The 17,020-nt window shown below is 46.4% G+C and overlaps 1 protein-coding gene across 2 annotated transcripts in view; it reads right to left on the reverse strand.

The window, feature by feature from the left end:
* The window catches only part of arhgef10 (Rho guanine nucleotide exchange factor (GEF) 10), a 170,435-nt gene that overhangs the window by 14,326 nt on the left and 139,089 nt on the right, over positions 1-17,020 (reverse strand). For both annotated transcript variants that reach the window (XM_079527214.1, XM_079527213.1), the window contains 2 exons: positions 11,519-11,676; positions 3,169-3,311 (listed from right to left, as the gene is read on the reverse strand). In XM_079527214.1, the coding sequence (XP_079383340.1) occupies positions 3,169-3,311; positions 11,519-11,676 (301 nt within the window). The remainder of the gene's footprint in view (positions 1-3,168; positions 3,312-11,518; positions 11,677-17,020) is intronic.

Here is a 17,020-nt window from a genome sequence, read left to right on the forward strand (position 1 = left end):
ACGTTAGCAGATGGTAGCCTAAATGTCTGCATTTCTATAACGCCTTTATCCAAAGCACATTACATTTATACACAGATTGTGTGATTATAATTGTTGTCAATTTAAAACAGCCTATATAAACAGTAACTTGGGTGCTCTTCTAAGTGCATACTGTATGACTACTGTAATTATAGGTTAGGTTAGTCACACACGTGCACACACACACACACACACACACACACACACCCTCGGCTCTCAGCCCACCACTGGCTCAATCTGTGAATGTCCATTCAATGGCTGTTATGTCTGGGGACCTGTTTTGTGCGTTAGCCCACAAAAACAGTGAGCGACACTAACACAACAGTCAGCCTTGGTGTTGTTGGCCAGAGGCAACAAGGAAGATGTTTGTTCAGGGATGATTTGAATAGCGCTCGACACAATGAGACTATCTGGTGTCGTCCATGACGGGAAACTAGGGTTTATTTACAGGCATTTGATAAGCTTTGATTTGGTTTGGAACGATTCAAGTTGTGCAGCAGTGTTCGATTAAAACTATGTTATTATATGACGAGAAATGTTCACAACGTGATACGTTGTGAGCTTGTAGATCTGCTATTTTCGGCGTACAGCTGAGCATAAAATGAGGCATTTCGTCGCCATCACGGCCGGCCAAAATACATTTTTAGTTGACTAAATCAACTACAGATTTTAGTCAACTAAAATCTTCATGGTATTTAGTCAACTAAAACTAGACTAAAACTAAAACATTTCAGACGACTAAAATATGACTAAAAAAAACTAAATTAAATTATATTTAAAAGACTATGACTAAAGCTAAATAAAGACTTGCTGTGAGACTGAGCACACAGGTGTCCCCCGTTTGCACCGGACGTGTCTGAGAATAGCACATGTGGGTTTCAGAGAGCTGTGCTGCTCCACTGTTCCACTTCCATTCCTTGGCAGAGTTCCATTAGCTTCTGCACACGCTCTTTTAACATTAGGTGAGGTTGCATTTAATCCTTTAAAAGTAGGCGGAGTTAAGTGTTTAATCCTTTAAAAAGAAGTAGGCGGAGTTGTACGTGTAATCTTTAAACAGTATAGGTGGAGTTGTACTGTATTTTGCCAAGGAGGGTTCATTCAGAGGTGTCTTCTTAAAGAGGCACTACAAGACAGAGTGCTGCTCTCTCTTTGCTCTCTCTCTTCACATGTTCTTTTTTTTGATATTTTATTCACCGTTGACCATTTTCAAAGATCTACCCATAACCACGTTACCTTTATCATCATTTAGGCAGATGAACTTATCCAGAGAAATGTACAAAGTTTCTCTTTGGAGGGAAAGAGAGGGAGAGAGCGAGGACAATGAGAGAGAGCGAGAGGAGAGAGAGAGAGAGAGAGAGAGGAGAGAGAGAGCCAGGTGGTCTATAATGAGCTAAATGAGTCTAACCAGATTAGGAGGTAGCCGCGAGTCAGAGCAGGGTGTGTTTAGGGTGTGTTTCCATTTATAGACCCAGGGCAGGTCGTTCAGGCCGAACAGACACAGCAGATAAACAACATCATAGCGTGATGGAGACTTTTCTAATGGTATTAGTGGTCACCATCATGACAGCCAGAGACACCAGCCGATGATTAGTAGAGCAGAAGGTCAGAGCCATGGAGTTAAACACAACCTTGCCTTGACCCATGTCACGTTTCATGAACAATACCACTACCGAGGAAGAGATGGCACCCCCAAATGTTTCAAATCAGCCTCATGGTGGCGCTGTAACGGGTCACAACACAGGCCTGGTTAGGGCAACCCGGCCGGCGGGGATCATAATTTTTTTAAATATATATAAAATAATGGCAAAAAAAGCCATTAGGTTGAAAGTGGTTGAAAATGGCTGCATAACTGCAAATATCGAGGTCATAAAAAGGTTCTAAGTTCTAAGTTTACTTCACTACATGTATTGGAAAACTTTAGTTACTTTGCAGATTTTGATTATAATCACAAAACATACCTTAACCACGTCAGCCCTATATACATTTCGGCCATTTGAAAATAGCCGATCTACAAGCTCACAATGTGTCGCGTTATTGTCTTACTTTTACTTGAGTAAAACTTGAGTACATTTTCCCACCACTGACACTATGTCATATAAACACTGCTACTCCCACACCTCTGGAACAAGCAAAGAGGAAATGCCAACCAGTTATGTACACAGGACAATCTTAAGTTACGGTAAAAACCCAAATAAATAAACTGCTCAGTGGGTCACAAAACGAGATACAGTAGAGCAGTGTGTCTCATTACATGGCATCCGGAGGAAACATCTATAGGGAAACAAATTACCCCCCCTCCCCCCCCCCCCCCCCCCAAAGGCCTTTTCCCCGACAGGGATTCAACCAAATGCTTTCTGCAGATGAGCTCCGGTGGAATCGTAACGGATGTTCACATTTTCCCACAAGCCGCGGAAGCAAGATAAAGGACGCTTATCTTTATTATCGTCTTTCGATCACTCCGCCCCCTGGCTATATCCCCCTCCATCAACAGACTACATATTATGTGTCAACTTATATTTACCTTGTAATTGTACTTACTCGTTCCCATATGTGTCATTATACGGTGTATATATTTTGATCGGCATAACTTCTGTGAATAGCCGTTTACATTGTACACACCATCTACTTGTAATAAAGGTGTTTGTGGGCCGTTTGTTTACACAGACAATCTGGGTCAGATACACAGATGACATTTAAAAAACTGTCTTGTTAGGAAGGACCACATTGAAAGGTTGCTCTAAACACACCGCATGTGCCTACGTGAAAGAATGCATGAACGAATAACGTTGTACCCGTTTAATACATACATTTGAGCGTATGAGTTTTTTAAAGATGAATAAATACTGGCAGTATCCCACTGCCAGTAGACAAGTATCTCTTTCTGTGTTTGTTTCTGGTGTGTCACGTTTGACCCAGATCATTGCAGGGCCCAATTACAAATAATTATATCACAGCATTATAAGGATGTCTATCATCTTACCAATTGTGATGTTCCATCACCAGAAAAGAGTGTTAGATAAAGTGTGGTCATGAATTGCCTTCAACTACATTAGCACTTGTGCACTCCCACTGTGTGTGCGTGCATGTGTGCGTGCGTGCGTGCGTGCGTGCGTGCGTGCGTGCGTGCATGCTGAAGACAGGCCGGCGTACCTCCACATCGTGCGTGTGCGTGTTGATGACGAAGACCTGTCCGCCCGACGAGGCCCAGACGTGTTCCTCCACCGCCAGCAGGGCTTTGATGGGCAGCACCCCCAGCTTGAGCACCTCGGGGCTGTCGGAGCTCCACGAGCCATCTGAACAGCAACAGAGACAACGACAGCACATCAGTACCATCTGAACAGCAGCAGAGACAACGACAGCACATCAGTACCATCTGAACAGCAGCAGAGACAACGACAGCACATCAGTACCATCTGAACAGCAGCAGAGACAACGACAGCACATCAGTACCATCTGAACAGCAACAGAGACAACGACAGCACATCAGTACCATCTGAACAGCAGCAGCAGAGACAACGACAGCACATCAGTACCATCTGAACAGCAGCAGCAGAGACAACGACAGCACATCAGTACCATCTGAACAGCAGCAGAGACAACGACAGCACATCAGTACCATCTGAACAGCAGCAGAGACAACGACAGCACATCAGTACCATCTGAACAGCAGCAGAGACAACGACAGCACATCAGTACCATCTGAACAGCAGCAGCAGAGACAACGACAGCACATCAGTACCATCTGAACAGCAGCAGAGACAACGACAGCACATCAGTACCATCTGAACAGCAGCAGCAGAGACAACGACAGCACATCAGTACCATCTGAACAGCAGCAGAGACAATGAGGACAGCGCGTCAGCACTGTGCTACAGTATAACAGGGTCCAGCAACCCCTGTTGCAGCACTCACAAGAGGGCAACAAGCAAGCTACAGAATATACAATGAGCAATACCCCCAGTCTCCCGAGAGGAGGGGAGGAAGAGAGATTCGATAGGACAGATTCAACAATGACGGTGACAGACTCAGAGAAGGCTTCCTTGACTCAAATACACCAGAGTAAGGCCATGTGTGGACAAGGATGGACGCATGCACACCGCACAGACGCACAGTCTGGTGAGACGTAGGAGGACCCTAGGCAGGAGGTCCTAGGGACCTCTCAGTGCCTGCAGTCCCCCAAGAACACACAGGGCAGACAGAGCCTTCTGTTGGTTCTGGCATGAGAGAAAGGACATGTGGGCGGATCCGCGTGAAGGTTGCTCACTTCCCTGTTGGCCGGGTGTGGCCCTCTTCAACGGTGATGGCTGCGCCCGGGGCGCCCCTCCGTGGATTCGTCTATAGCTGGACGCCTGGAGGAGAGGGGGACAGTGACTTGGCCAATCACTGCTGACACGCCAACTGGAGAGTGTAGTGGTTAAGTATCGAAACACTCTAAGAAGGTTGGAGACTGCCTGATGGCCAAGGCCAAGGCTTCATCCATTAGAAATTGATTATAATCGCATCTTTGATGTGCGGCAGGAAAATACACTGAAAACAAAGTTTATACATGGAGACGTCACCGGGAGCATTCATGGTTTGCCCGAGGTAGGTAACCGAGGACATGCAGTGTCATGATGAGTGCCCAGGGTCACAACGTGTCGATTGGCTATTTTCACTATTATGAAGCCTAAAGTAGCCATAAGGGGTAAGACAAGATAGTGAACACTATTGGCGAGGCCTCGTTCACTTCCTGGTCTAGCTGTCAAATATACAATATACAGTACATGGTCAAAATAATAAGAAAATTAAGTAGAGAAAGTAGAGAAACATGTGCAGCAGATATAGAATCACAGTCTCTTGCAATTTAACCAGACTATATGTGAGGGCGAGCACAGCGGTGACCATCACACTAGGTACTGCATTCTACAGTGCCATCTGGTCGCGGTCACAAGGAGAACCACAAAATACAAGTTGTTTAACACACACTTAGGCCTGTGACAGTTATTACATGATCGCCTAAATATTTGAGATCATATGCAATTATTTTGCATAATCCTAAATCGTTATGAAATCCATGTTGAGAAATGTTCATACATTTTCACATATTGTCAATAAATTGCAGAAACAGACTACAAAGTGCTACAGATATGCTTCATTGCTTGTAGATTGACTATTTCCTCAACTCACGAGATTATAAAGTACTATACTGTTAGAAAATAAACAAATGAAAACGGTGGCTTATCAGGCAATATCAGAACTTTTGCTGCCAAGGATGGCATGTGAAAACTGTCTCTCCCACTGCCAGTCCAGCAAGTTATGCTAATGATTTTGCAGGAAACATTCTGGCACTGTAGTGCAAATCGTGAAGCAAAATGTCCTAATGGCGACTGGCCTACACGCGTCGAGTTCCTTCTGTAGCGAAGTCGAAACATGGTGAGCTCATTGTGGGCACCGTTATTTGTTGCTGCCTTTAATTATTCAGCTACTGTACCTGTTCTATCGCCACAGGGCTGATATGCAGTTATCACCCTCTTGTGTCGCTTTATCACTCTCCGCCTTGCCCAGGGCAAATAAAGGCTGGGTATAATGGTTATTATGTCATAATATTTCAGCTGACAACACCCACCCAAGTGAGTCACTTTTTACAGCAAATACTACCAATGGAAATAATAGTGCCGCTAGCTAAAAACACAATCTTCATCTGTTAAGACTGATTAACTGGCCGTTGATAGCTTCACAGCCCTCACTATGAACAGGAATGTGAATAATCATGGCTTTGCAACACCCATCCATCCCACACACACACCTCCTACATGCTGGGTTCAACGTGAGCCTGGCGTTTCCACAGAGACACATGCATCCTCACCACTAGATGACGGGAACAAATACACAGTTCTCTCTCTGCAACATGTGAACTCTCTGTGATAAAATGACATGACGTGTGTGGGGGGGGGGGCCTGGTTGGCCCGACAGAAAAACACTCAGGAGTTGACGGAGGTTCATAGAATAGGGAATAGTTTGGACATGACGGTTAGGTTTGGTGAGGCGTGTGCGTAGCTGGACAGAAAACATTCTTTATTCACCGATCAAGTGAAAGAAAAGCTGAGATACTAAGTTGATCTCATAAGTTGAGATACTAATAAAAGCTTTTTTTTCCCCCTCTGGTGGGCGATCAAGCAGAGATACTGTAGAACTGTAGTGTTGAGCTGAACCAACTAAAATGGCTCCCTACAGTTGGGGTCATCCCCATGTTCTGTGCACCCCGGGTCCATTTGGTTCCGTTTCCCCGTTACCTTAGTGTTAGGGTTCAGTTTATTGTTGGATTGTGGAGAACATACCCCAACATCCCCTACCGTTGGGCTGAACCATGACAAATATTTCTCAGAGATTCACAAAAATATTTATATAAATTATTTTAAGCCTAGAATAAAGCCCTCCAGGATCCTGGTGAATCATGATCATAAAACCTTTGATTCTGTGAAAAATAATAATTGAATATTTAATTATATGATATATTACATTAGTGCATTTAATACCCTTTGTTTAGCAGTATTCATTTTCTTTTATTGGTTTTATGGTCCTGGTTCATTTTATGGTCATGATGGCTGGATTCTAGGCTTAAAATATTTGATATCAATATTTTTGTAAATCTCTATGGGAAAAATGAATGGCCGATTGTCAGTGTAACCAGAAAACCACGGCCCTGGCCTATAGGAATCGTTGAAGGGAAGCGGGCCATGAAGAGGAAATCGTCAAGGAACCGGAATGGTCAAAATCCCAACCCCAGTTCTGTCTGAACGATCCCAGGTGAAAACAGCACCGTTAGGTTGAGCTGAACCAGCCCAGTTTAAAATAAGTAGCTCATTTCCTCCAGAACCTCTACATTCCTACCGAGCTAATCTAGACCAGGAAGTGAACGAGGCCTCGCCAATAGTGTTTGTTTAAGAGACGGCACAAAGGCAGCTATTGAAGGCAGAGGTGCCACGCAGGGAGGCTCTGTGTGTGTGTGTGTGTGTGTGTGTGTGTGTGTGTGTGTGTGTGTGTGTGTGTGTTGAAGGCAGTAGGTGCCACACAGGGAGGGTGGAGAGGTACAGTAATGACACCAAGGGGGCTACACTGGATTAGCATTCCAGCAATGTCCTGTGTATATTATTATAATAATCATAGTGTGTGTGTGTGTGTGTGTCTCTCTGCATAACTGCATGCATATGTGTGTATGTATGGCAAAAAAAAGGAAGAAATGGCAGAGTTCACATTGGGGCGCTGGGAAGAGGGGTGCACCAGTACCATAGAGTATTAAAAGGATAGAGACTGAACCGGAGCGATAGCCCCGCTCCCCCCCCGCTATTCATTTCAGTGGAAGTTGCTCAGTGGCGTTTTGAAGCACCCGGAAGAACGGTCTACGTCCGCGTTTTTTTTCGATTTGGACACCAAAATGTGGTGTCCAAAATGCGGAAGTGCAAACGGGCGCTCAATGTTAAAGCCCAGATGCACGGGGTTTCCTCATCATAACTCCACGGGTCCGCCTGCAGTCCCCACTCTTACCACTAGGGCCGAGCGCCTCAACGTTGAAGAGCCTCACTGGGGGCTTGACCAGTACGTCTTTAGCATAGAACAGTGGTTCCCAAACGTTTGCCCAGGAGGACCCAAACTAGTGAAAATAGCACATCTAAAAGCTCACAACACGCCGCTTTGCGTTTGCGAGCTTGTAGATTGCCATTTTCACTACTTCTTAAATAATTTGTTTTCCAATGTATGCATTTGATTTTACTTTGATTTCTTCATGAAATTACTGAAATAATCGTTAAATTTGTCTTGAATTCGTGAAAGATTTAGCTTTTTTGGGGGGGAATGTTTTTTGGAAATGTTCTGAAAGAATAATAACAAAATGAAGGAAACAAAAAAATAAAAGGACCCATAAAACTGTGTCTGCGCCACAGTGCCAGTGCCATAGATAGAAGAATTGCTGCATGGCAGACTACTGGCACTACCAGCTCTGATACAGTCAGCCTCTTATGTAACCCCAACCAGTTTAGTTCACTTCTTACCATGGAACATTCCTCCGTGACGTGTCAATGTCACCAAAAAACGCTGTGAGTGTGTGTGTGTGTGTGTGTGTGTGTGTGTGTGTGTATTCATTCCAAGAGGGACGCGTTGATGAAACGTGGCAGGTCCAATCACGTCTTTAGGGAAAACACACACCCACATGAGACAATCCCTAGCCCTGTCACGTATTACATAATCGCCTAATTGCAATTATTTGAAATAATCTCAATTATTTAGATAATTGTCATAATCGTTCCATTTAGAAAATGTCCATATATTTTCAAACATTTTCCCGTATAAATCCGCCATGAGGAGACAAAAAAAACCTGATCGAGCCTGCACCTCTGCACCTCTGCAGCCTCACCGCTCTATGCGCTCTCGGAGAGCCCACTCGGGTCCTCCACTCGCCTCCTCCATGAAGCACATTAACAATTGGAACGTTAAGCATTTCCGGGTCAAGCTGGAATAACCCAGAGTGACCGAGTGATTTTGGGTATTGGAATTTGGCTTAAGACAGCCCTCCCCCTACCCACGAGGAGCAGTGCACCAAAGCATTATGGGAGTCACCCCTGGACTTGCATCAAGGCACCCTACCACGACACCCACTTTGAGAAGCCCTGCTCTAGAGTGTCTAAGGGGTCCTTGAGGGGGTTCCAGGGGGTAAAATGATTGATAGTCAAGTCTGTAACACCCATATACTGTACAGGTCTGTAACTCCTAAACAGTAACTCCCAATAGTGTACAAATGGAACCAAATGGACCCGTAAGGGTGAGAACCACTGCTCTACAGTTAAACTGTAAGTGGATAAATTAACATTGAGGATTTTACTGTGCACAGTGTCACAGATGTCTAACAGATGGATCCATTCCATTCAGTTTACGAACCCTTCAAGGCTGAATTATCCTAATATGTTAGCGAGGTGGAGAGAGAGAGAGAGAGCGCAAGAGAGATTTCTGTAGCTCCAAGGGGGGAAAAATAAGTTGGAATGACTCAGTATTCTTTCAGGAAAAGGTGGAGCAGTCCTGAACAGCTGCTCAAAGTCTCTTCCAGGCAGAAATGTAGCTGGCTGAAGGTGCAGGGAATAGTTTCCAGTCTCTTTCTCTACCTTTCTTTCCTGCACACGCGCGCAGGTTTTCAACCCTTTTCATTTCAAGGTCCATCATCTATTTGGCATTTGAGCCACGGACCACCATTTGATGAGATTTAGCCTTTCAAAACCAAAACTACGAATATTTTTGAATAGTTGGATGAGATTTTGTCCACAATTCCGTTGTATTGATGTGGTGCCATCGGAGGGGCAAAGGATCAACACAACAATTATTCTACATTCACCAATTGTGGAGACGTCTTGTAAATTAAGTAATGCAGATGTTTAACAATAATTTAACTCTTGAGAGCGTAAAATGGAGCCGGAAGGTTCCATTTGGTTTCATTTTTACACTCTCAAGAGTTAAAGATCTAATATAAATAAGGGTTAATTTGGTTACAAGTTCTCCGTCCATCGTTTAGCTGGGGACCACCTCAAGGACCACTGGTTGAGAACCACTGGTGTTGTCTAATGCTGCATTGAAAAGAATCCACCCAGGGTGAACGGTGACATTGCAACAACACGCCCGGTATGCTTGAAACCGCAGCGTTCCCTTTTCCCTGGTTCTCAGGAGGACTGCAGACAAACGGCCGGGCCTCACGGCCCGTCAAAAGACAAACAGACAAAATCTGTCCGTCTGCTCCTCTCCTCCGGGAGGAGGGGAAGACGTGAAATAGGTCAGCGCTGCTAACGGAATGGATTCTCCTAGACAACCCAGCCAGGCTTGGTACCAGAGAGAATGCCCCAGAAATACTGACTCACACACCCAACGGGGGGAGAGAGGGAGGGAGGGAGAGAGAGAGAGAGAGAGAGAGAGAGAGAGAGAGAGAGAGAGAGAGAGAGAGAGACACACACACGATAAGGTCAGGGGTTGAGCAGACAAAACATGTCTCGCTGAGACCCAGGTTCCCCAGACTACCTTCTAAACAACATGGGTCTATATTCCGTCTGTTAGAGCAGCACTGTGTTGCTTAATGTAGGTCATTTACTCTCTGTAATTGGCCCAATTATACCGACAACCCTCCCACAGGAGTGGCAACACATCTTACAAAGACGGAGTTCAGAGAAAATGGTCAAAAGAGATGCCATCAAACTCTTCATACGTATAAACACACACACACACACACACACACACACACACAATATACCTTCCCGATACCCATAACATGCGTAGCGTCGATACAGAGTACCTATCCAACACCAGTATGTTTCTTTTGTTTTGTTTTTCAGTGAGGTCCAGGGACTCTCAAGGTTCCCTGAGGGGGTTCTAAATGGATCCCTATGGACCTCAGTGAGGTCCAGGGACTCTCAAGGTTCCTTGAGGGGGTTCTAAATGGATCCCTATGGACCTCAGTGAGGTCCAGGGACTCTCAAGGTTCCCTGAGGGGGTTCTAAATGGATCCCTATGGACCTCAGTGAGGTCCAGGGACTCTCAAGGTTCCTTGAGGGGGTTCTAAATGGATCCCTATGGACCTCAGTGAGGTCCAGGGACTCTCAAGGTTCCTAGAGGGGGTTCTAAATGGATCCCTATGGACCTCAGTGAGGTCCAGGGACTCTCAAGGTTCCCTGAGGGGGTTCTAAATGGATCCCTATGGACCTCAGTGAGGTCCAGGGACTCTCAAGGTTCCTTGAGGGGGTTCTAAATGGATCCCTATGGACCTCAGTGAGGTCCAGGGACTCTCAAGGTTCCTAGAGGGGGTTCTAAATGGATCCCTATGGACCTCAGTGAGGTCCAGGGACTCTCAAGGTTCCCTGAGGGGGTTCTAAATGGATCCCTATGGACCTCAGTGAGGTCCAGGGACTCTCAAGGTTCCCTGAGGGGGTTCTAAATGGATCCCTATGGACCTCAGTGAGGTCCAGGGACTCTCAAGGTTCCTTGAGGGGGTTCTAAATGGATCCCTATGGACCTCAGTGAGGTCCAGGGACTCTCAAGGTTCCTTGAGGGGGTTCTAAAATGGATCCCTATGGACCTCAGTGAGGTCCAGGGACTCTCAAGGTACCCTGAGGGGGTTCTAAATGGATCCCTATGGACCTCAGTGAGGTCCAGGGACTCTCAAGGTTCCTTGAGGGGGTTCTAAATGGATCCCCAGTGAGGTCCAGGGACTCTCAAGGTTCCCTGAGGGGGTTCTAAATGGATCCCTATGGATTTGTACACTCTCAGAGTTATAGTGGACGGTCCATGAAATTAAAGAATCTACGGATCTAGGAATACATACAAAGTAAGGAAAAGTATAAAACAGTACTGAAACATCAAAACATTACAATTTCATCATGCAATGAATTACGTGGTATCGGAATGGCATAGACGGGCATACTTGTCGGCAGCTTTTCCGATACTGGTATTGGTGTCAGAACAACTCTTAACACACACCACACACTTGTCTTACCTGGTGTTCTGGAGTATATGACCACTGAGCCGCTGACCAGACCCACATAGAGACAGTGTCGTCGGTAGACCAGACTGGTGACCGTGACCTTGTCGGGGGTGAAGAACTGTTGCAGTCGGACCTTCTTGGATCGCTGGCTGCTCTTATACACGATGATGCTGAGCAACAGGATGAGAAGAACCACAACCCGGGTCATTCTATCTCCTCTGACATAACCATAGCTTCATGGTGGACAGTGGATAACAATTAGCTTTGGCAGAACAGTCTTGCCATCGATAATACCGGTTGTGTAAGCCGGCATACCGCGGTATCGAGTTCATAACCGCAATTCTTTTTTTTAAATTTACATTTTGTAACCCATTTTCACCCGGTGCCAATTGTCTAAGCTATAATCCTGGGAGCTACTTTCCCTCTGCCAACCTGGAGCGAGCTCCGAACTGAGCTCATGCTTCCTTCAATGCATTGAGGAGTGATCTGAGCAGGCATCTTAATGCGCCACCGTGCCGCAATTATTATCTCCATATATGGTCACGCCTCGTAACATCACGCCTCCATATATGGTCACGCCTTGCGACATCACGTGACATCATGGAGACCCTTAGAACTAACCCTGGATAACCATACGTGGAGAAGACTGGATCATCACCTAGATCTGCATGTAATATGAAGCCGGCCACATCTCTACATCTAACCTCAAACATGGAACTGACCTGTTCTGCATTCCATATGTTGATCCTTTCCCACCCGTCCTTCCTGTTCTGACATTCCATACAGTATGTTGATCTGACCTCCATATATGGCTAGTACAGAATTCATACCATATGTTGATCTGACCCGCCATGCCAAAGTGCCAGCGCTCAAAGTGCCAGCGCTCGCCAAGCTGTCTGCCGCCACCCAGGCGGATGCGTGATATTTATTACTACCGCCATAACAAACAAAAAATCACACCCGTGTGAAGTGAGGGGCGCTAATATATTAAAGTCTAACTCATGTTGATTAGGTGATGTAATGGTGATGTAAAACAAACGGTGCAAACACAAACATTAAATTAACAATAAAGAGACAATATGATGTAAATGACACATTATGATGTAAATTGTCCCTTCATTATCAATGGCGTTTACAAAACAAACATTGAACTAAAGACAAACATTAAACCTGTGTGTAACGAAGACTCTGACTAGGACGTTGGGCTATATGATATATGACATGTTTAGTATGACAATCCCTATATTTGGGCCCGGGCCGACCTAGTGCTGATATCGATAGATATGGTAGAACCATATATGGATAGAACCATATATGGATAGATCTAACTGGCTTAGTCATCGTGACAAGCCTGGTCGGAGAATATATACAGGGTCGGCTTCAGGGAGAAGGCGGAAGTCAAAGCATCCTGGTTTAAGTTCTAACCGGACACCACTGCGGGGGTCCTAAGCTAAGTAATCAGCAATACAGCCTTGAGCTATTTTATATGGTCCTTCGAGCCGGAGTAGGGCTTACCGCAGTAACGGGATGCTGAAGTCCTCCAGACACATACGAACCAAGGTATCTGGCTTTACAACCCATATACCTTGAGTAGCCAACCCCCGACTCAGTGGCAAGATTCTAACCAGATGGTAACCCAGTTGCTGCCAGAGTCTGAACACTCTGGCAGTCCTGGCTGCTCCGCAGGTGAGCAGCAGTATCTCGAAGCTGTGAGATCCACTCTGTTGCCGCCAGAGCATGAACGCTCTGGCAGTCCTGGCTGCTCCTTAGGTGAGCAGCAGCGTCTCGAAGCTGTGAGATCCACTCTGTTGCCAATAGAGCCACGCTCTGGCGGTCCTGGCTGCTCCCTAGGTGAGCAGCAGCGTCTCGAAGCTGTGAGACCCACCCAGTTGTCGCCGTCAGAGCATGAATGCTCTGTCGGTCCTGGCTGCTCCATAGGTGAGCAGCAGCGTCTCGAAGCTGTGAGACCCACCCAGTTACCAGAATCTGGATGCCAGAATCTCGGAGCCGTGAGACCTCCCCGGCCCTTAGAGTCAGAGAGCACTGGTGATGTGCAGGAAAGAGAGAGCACTGGTGATGTGCAGGTAAGAGAGAGCACTGGTGATGTGCAGAGCACTGGTGATGTGCAGGAAAGAGAGAGCACTGGTGATGTGCAGAGCACTGGTGATGTACAGGAGAGAGAGCAACCATTGACAGGGAACGCCCTTCATGGGTGGCATGTGATTTGATCTTGAGGTTTTTATGACCCACCGTAACATCAAAGGAAGAAAGCGCGAAGCTTGGACGCCCTCAATGGGGTGGCTTGAATGGCTGACGTTTGCTGTTCAAGCCTCAGTATGCTCGTATTGGGGTGGCCTGAGGGGTCCACTGTTCAAGCCTTCTTGATATGGTACAGATTTCCATGGGAAATCTGGGGGTGGCAATGAACGAAGGCTTTCACCTAGAGCCTCATGTGTCATCGTGTAACGAAGGCTTTCACCTAGAGCCTCTGGTGGATATCATGAGAGCATTGTCTGGACAGCATGATGATGCAAGGGCATCGGAGCTATATCAACCCTCCCATAGATGTTGGAGCAGTCGGAGGACGGCAGAGGCTTCGTTCACTGATAGGATATCGAGATAAAAGTGCAAGCTGACAGACCAGAAGTCCAGGTTCATAGGGACCGAAGTAGTCCAGCAAGGAGGCTGGACGGTCACTCCTGCAGAAATGACCATGAGCATAACCGGAGACGAACAGTCATCATGCATGGTACGGTAGCAGCACCCAATTCTGCCGATCGTACACCAAGTAACCAGCAAGACGGCAAGAAGCCGTAAGTCAGTACTGTAATAACGGCACACACCATCTTGTGGTATGCGGCAGGTTCAAACGACTGAGTTTAATGGCGAAACGAGATTTGATACGACAGATGAAGCTGTGTTATCAGCAATGGACGTCGTCATGCAGGCAAGAAACTGTAAACTACAGACTAGGAGTGAAATGTGGTGGAAGGCACCCTCTGGCTCTTCACAGTATTAATAGGAGCCGGACCCGGTTGAACCGGAGAGCAGATGAACCTTTGCGGAACCCTAGGACACCTAAGATCGAGACGGGACAGGATTTACAAGAGGAATTACCGCAGCCAGCAATCTTGACTATAGCAGGAGAGTCCTTGCATGTGGGCTATCCACCGCCTAAAGGGAGAAATGTCATGTTAAAGGTGTGCAAAGTTCTAATTTGCAATTGTGGCAAAGTAATGGAAGTATATGCAGTTCTGGATGATGGTTCGGGGCGAACCATTTTGTTACACACAGTTGTCAAGCAGGTCGGATTGAGGGGTCAACCTGAAGAGTGGCGTATCAGAATCATGAGAGATCTTCAAGTTTTGCACGGGGTGGCTGTATCTTCCGAGGTATCTCCTGCTGTACAGCCAAAGCAAGTCATCCTGTACTACCTTGGTGGATCTTGTTAAGGATACTGTGACGGAACAAGTTGGGTCACCCTCCCCCGAGCCTACAGCCGACGAGTATCAGAAAGCTGAGTTGGCCCTGGTTAAGCAGATCCAGGATGACTGTTTCGCCAGTGAGACTACCCAACTGGTTTCGGGAAAGGCATTAGCTAAGAATAGCAAACTAATCACGCTCTGTCCGGAGTTCGACAGTACTACCCAGCTCATTCGGGTAGGGGGACGACTTCGCCATAGTGAACTTTTGGACCCAGACGCGATACATCCCATCGTACTTGACCCCAAGCATGCGATTACCAAGTTGATTATCAAGGACTACGACGAGAAACTGCGTCATGCAGGACCAGAGCGAGTGTTTGCTGAAATCAGACGAAAGTATTGGATACTGAGAGGAAGAGAGGCCGTTAAACGATATCAGCGAGGTTGTACTGGGTGTCGCACTTGGCGAGGGACTCCAAACATCCCCAGGATGGCTGATTTACCTCCTGCAAGATTACGTATCCACAAACCAGCATTTTACTCTACAGGAGTAGATTGTTTCGGGCCATACTTCGTTAAAGTAGGACGCAGGAGGGAACGACGCTGGGGGATCATCTTCAAATGCATGACGACTCGTGCAGTCCACATGGATCTTCTCTGCAGTTTGGACACGGATTCTTATCTGATGGCATTAAGACGTTTCATTGCGCGTCGAGGAAAACCATTCGAAATATTGTCCGATCAAGGAACGAACTTTAAAGGAGGGGTGCGTGAGCTGGAGGAAACATTTATGACCCTTCAACCTGAAATTAAGGCACAGTTGGCCAAGCAGCAAATTGAATTTGTATTCAATCCGCCCAGCGCACCTCATTTCGGAGGTTGTTGGGAGAGGGAAATCCGATCTCTCAAGCAGGCCTTGCAAGTAACATTGGGTGCTCAAACAGTGTCAGAAGAGGTTCTGCGTACAGTTCTGGTTGAGGTGGAAGGGATTCTGAACTCCAAACCTTTAGGTTATACCTCATCGGATGTAGCTGATCCCGACCCTGTGACACCCAACATCCTCCTCATGGGGAGGCGAGATGCGTCATTACCGCAAGTTCAATATGATGAGTCAGACATGTTGGGAAGGAAAAGATGGAGACATAGTCAAATACTGGCGGATCACTTATGCGTCATTACCGCAAGTTCAATATGATGAGTCAGACATGTTGGGAAGGAAAAGATGGAGACATAGTCAAATACTGGCGGATCACTTCTGGAAACATTTCTTGAGGTATTACCTACCTAACCTTCAGGTACGGCAGAAGTGGCAAAAGGAGACGACGAATATTCAGATTGGAGTTCCGGTGATGATCGTGGATCCACAGCTACCTCGGGCCCTTTGGCCTATTGGAAGGATTTCCCAGACTATTTCTGGTGCGGACGATAGGATTCGAACGGTAGAAGTGAAGGTTGGAGATCGGACCTACCTGCGACCAGTGGCTCGAGTAATCAGTCTTGCTGCCTTCAACTAACTAAATTGAATGGCTTGGGCCCACATCACCGGTGTAGCTGCTGGGGATAGCATAGCGACTGGGGCTACATCTATCTTCCGAGGTATCTCCTGCCGTACAGCCAAACCAAGTCAATAATATTGAGGGAGCATTGATCGCCAAATAGCTTGGATTGTGAGCATACACAGATCGTCAGCAGACTAATGGAGAGAGATTAACATCTTTGAGAGCCTCCCTTGCTGGATAACTACCAGGCCTGGCCTGTTAGAACCTAGCCGAAAGAAAGGACAATTGTCTGAGTCTTCTGGATGCGGTATAGATTTCAACGTGAAATCTGGGGTGGCTGTAACGAAGACTCTGACTAGGACGTTGGGCTATATGATATATGACATGTTTAGTATGACAATCCCTATATTTGGGCCCGGGCCGACCTAGTGCTGATATCGATAGATATGGTAGAACCATATATGGATAGAACCATATATGGATAGATCTAACTGGCTTAGTCATCGTGACAAGCCTGGTCGGAGAATATATACAGGGTCGGCTTCAGGGAGAAGGCGGAAGTCAAAGCATCCTGGTTTAAGTTCTAACCG

This window comes from Electrona antarctica, assembly GCF_951216825.1.
Source record: "Electrona antarctica genome assembly, chromosome: 18".
Lineage (NCBI taxonomy): Eukaryota > Metazoa > Chordata > Actinopteri > Myctophiformes > Myctophidae > Electrona > Electrona antarctica.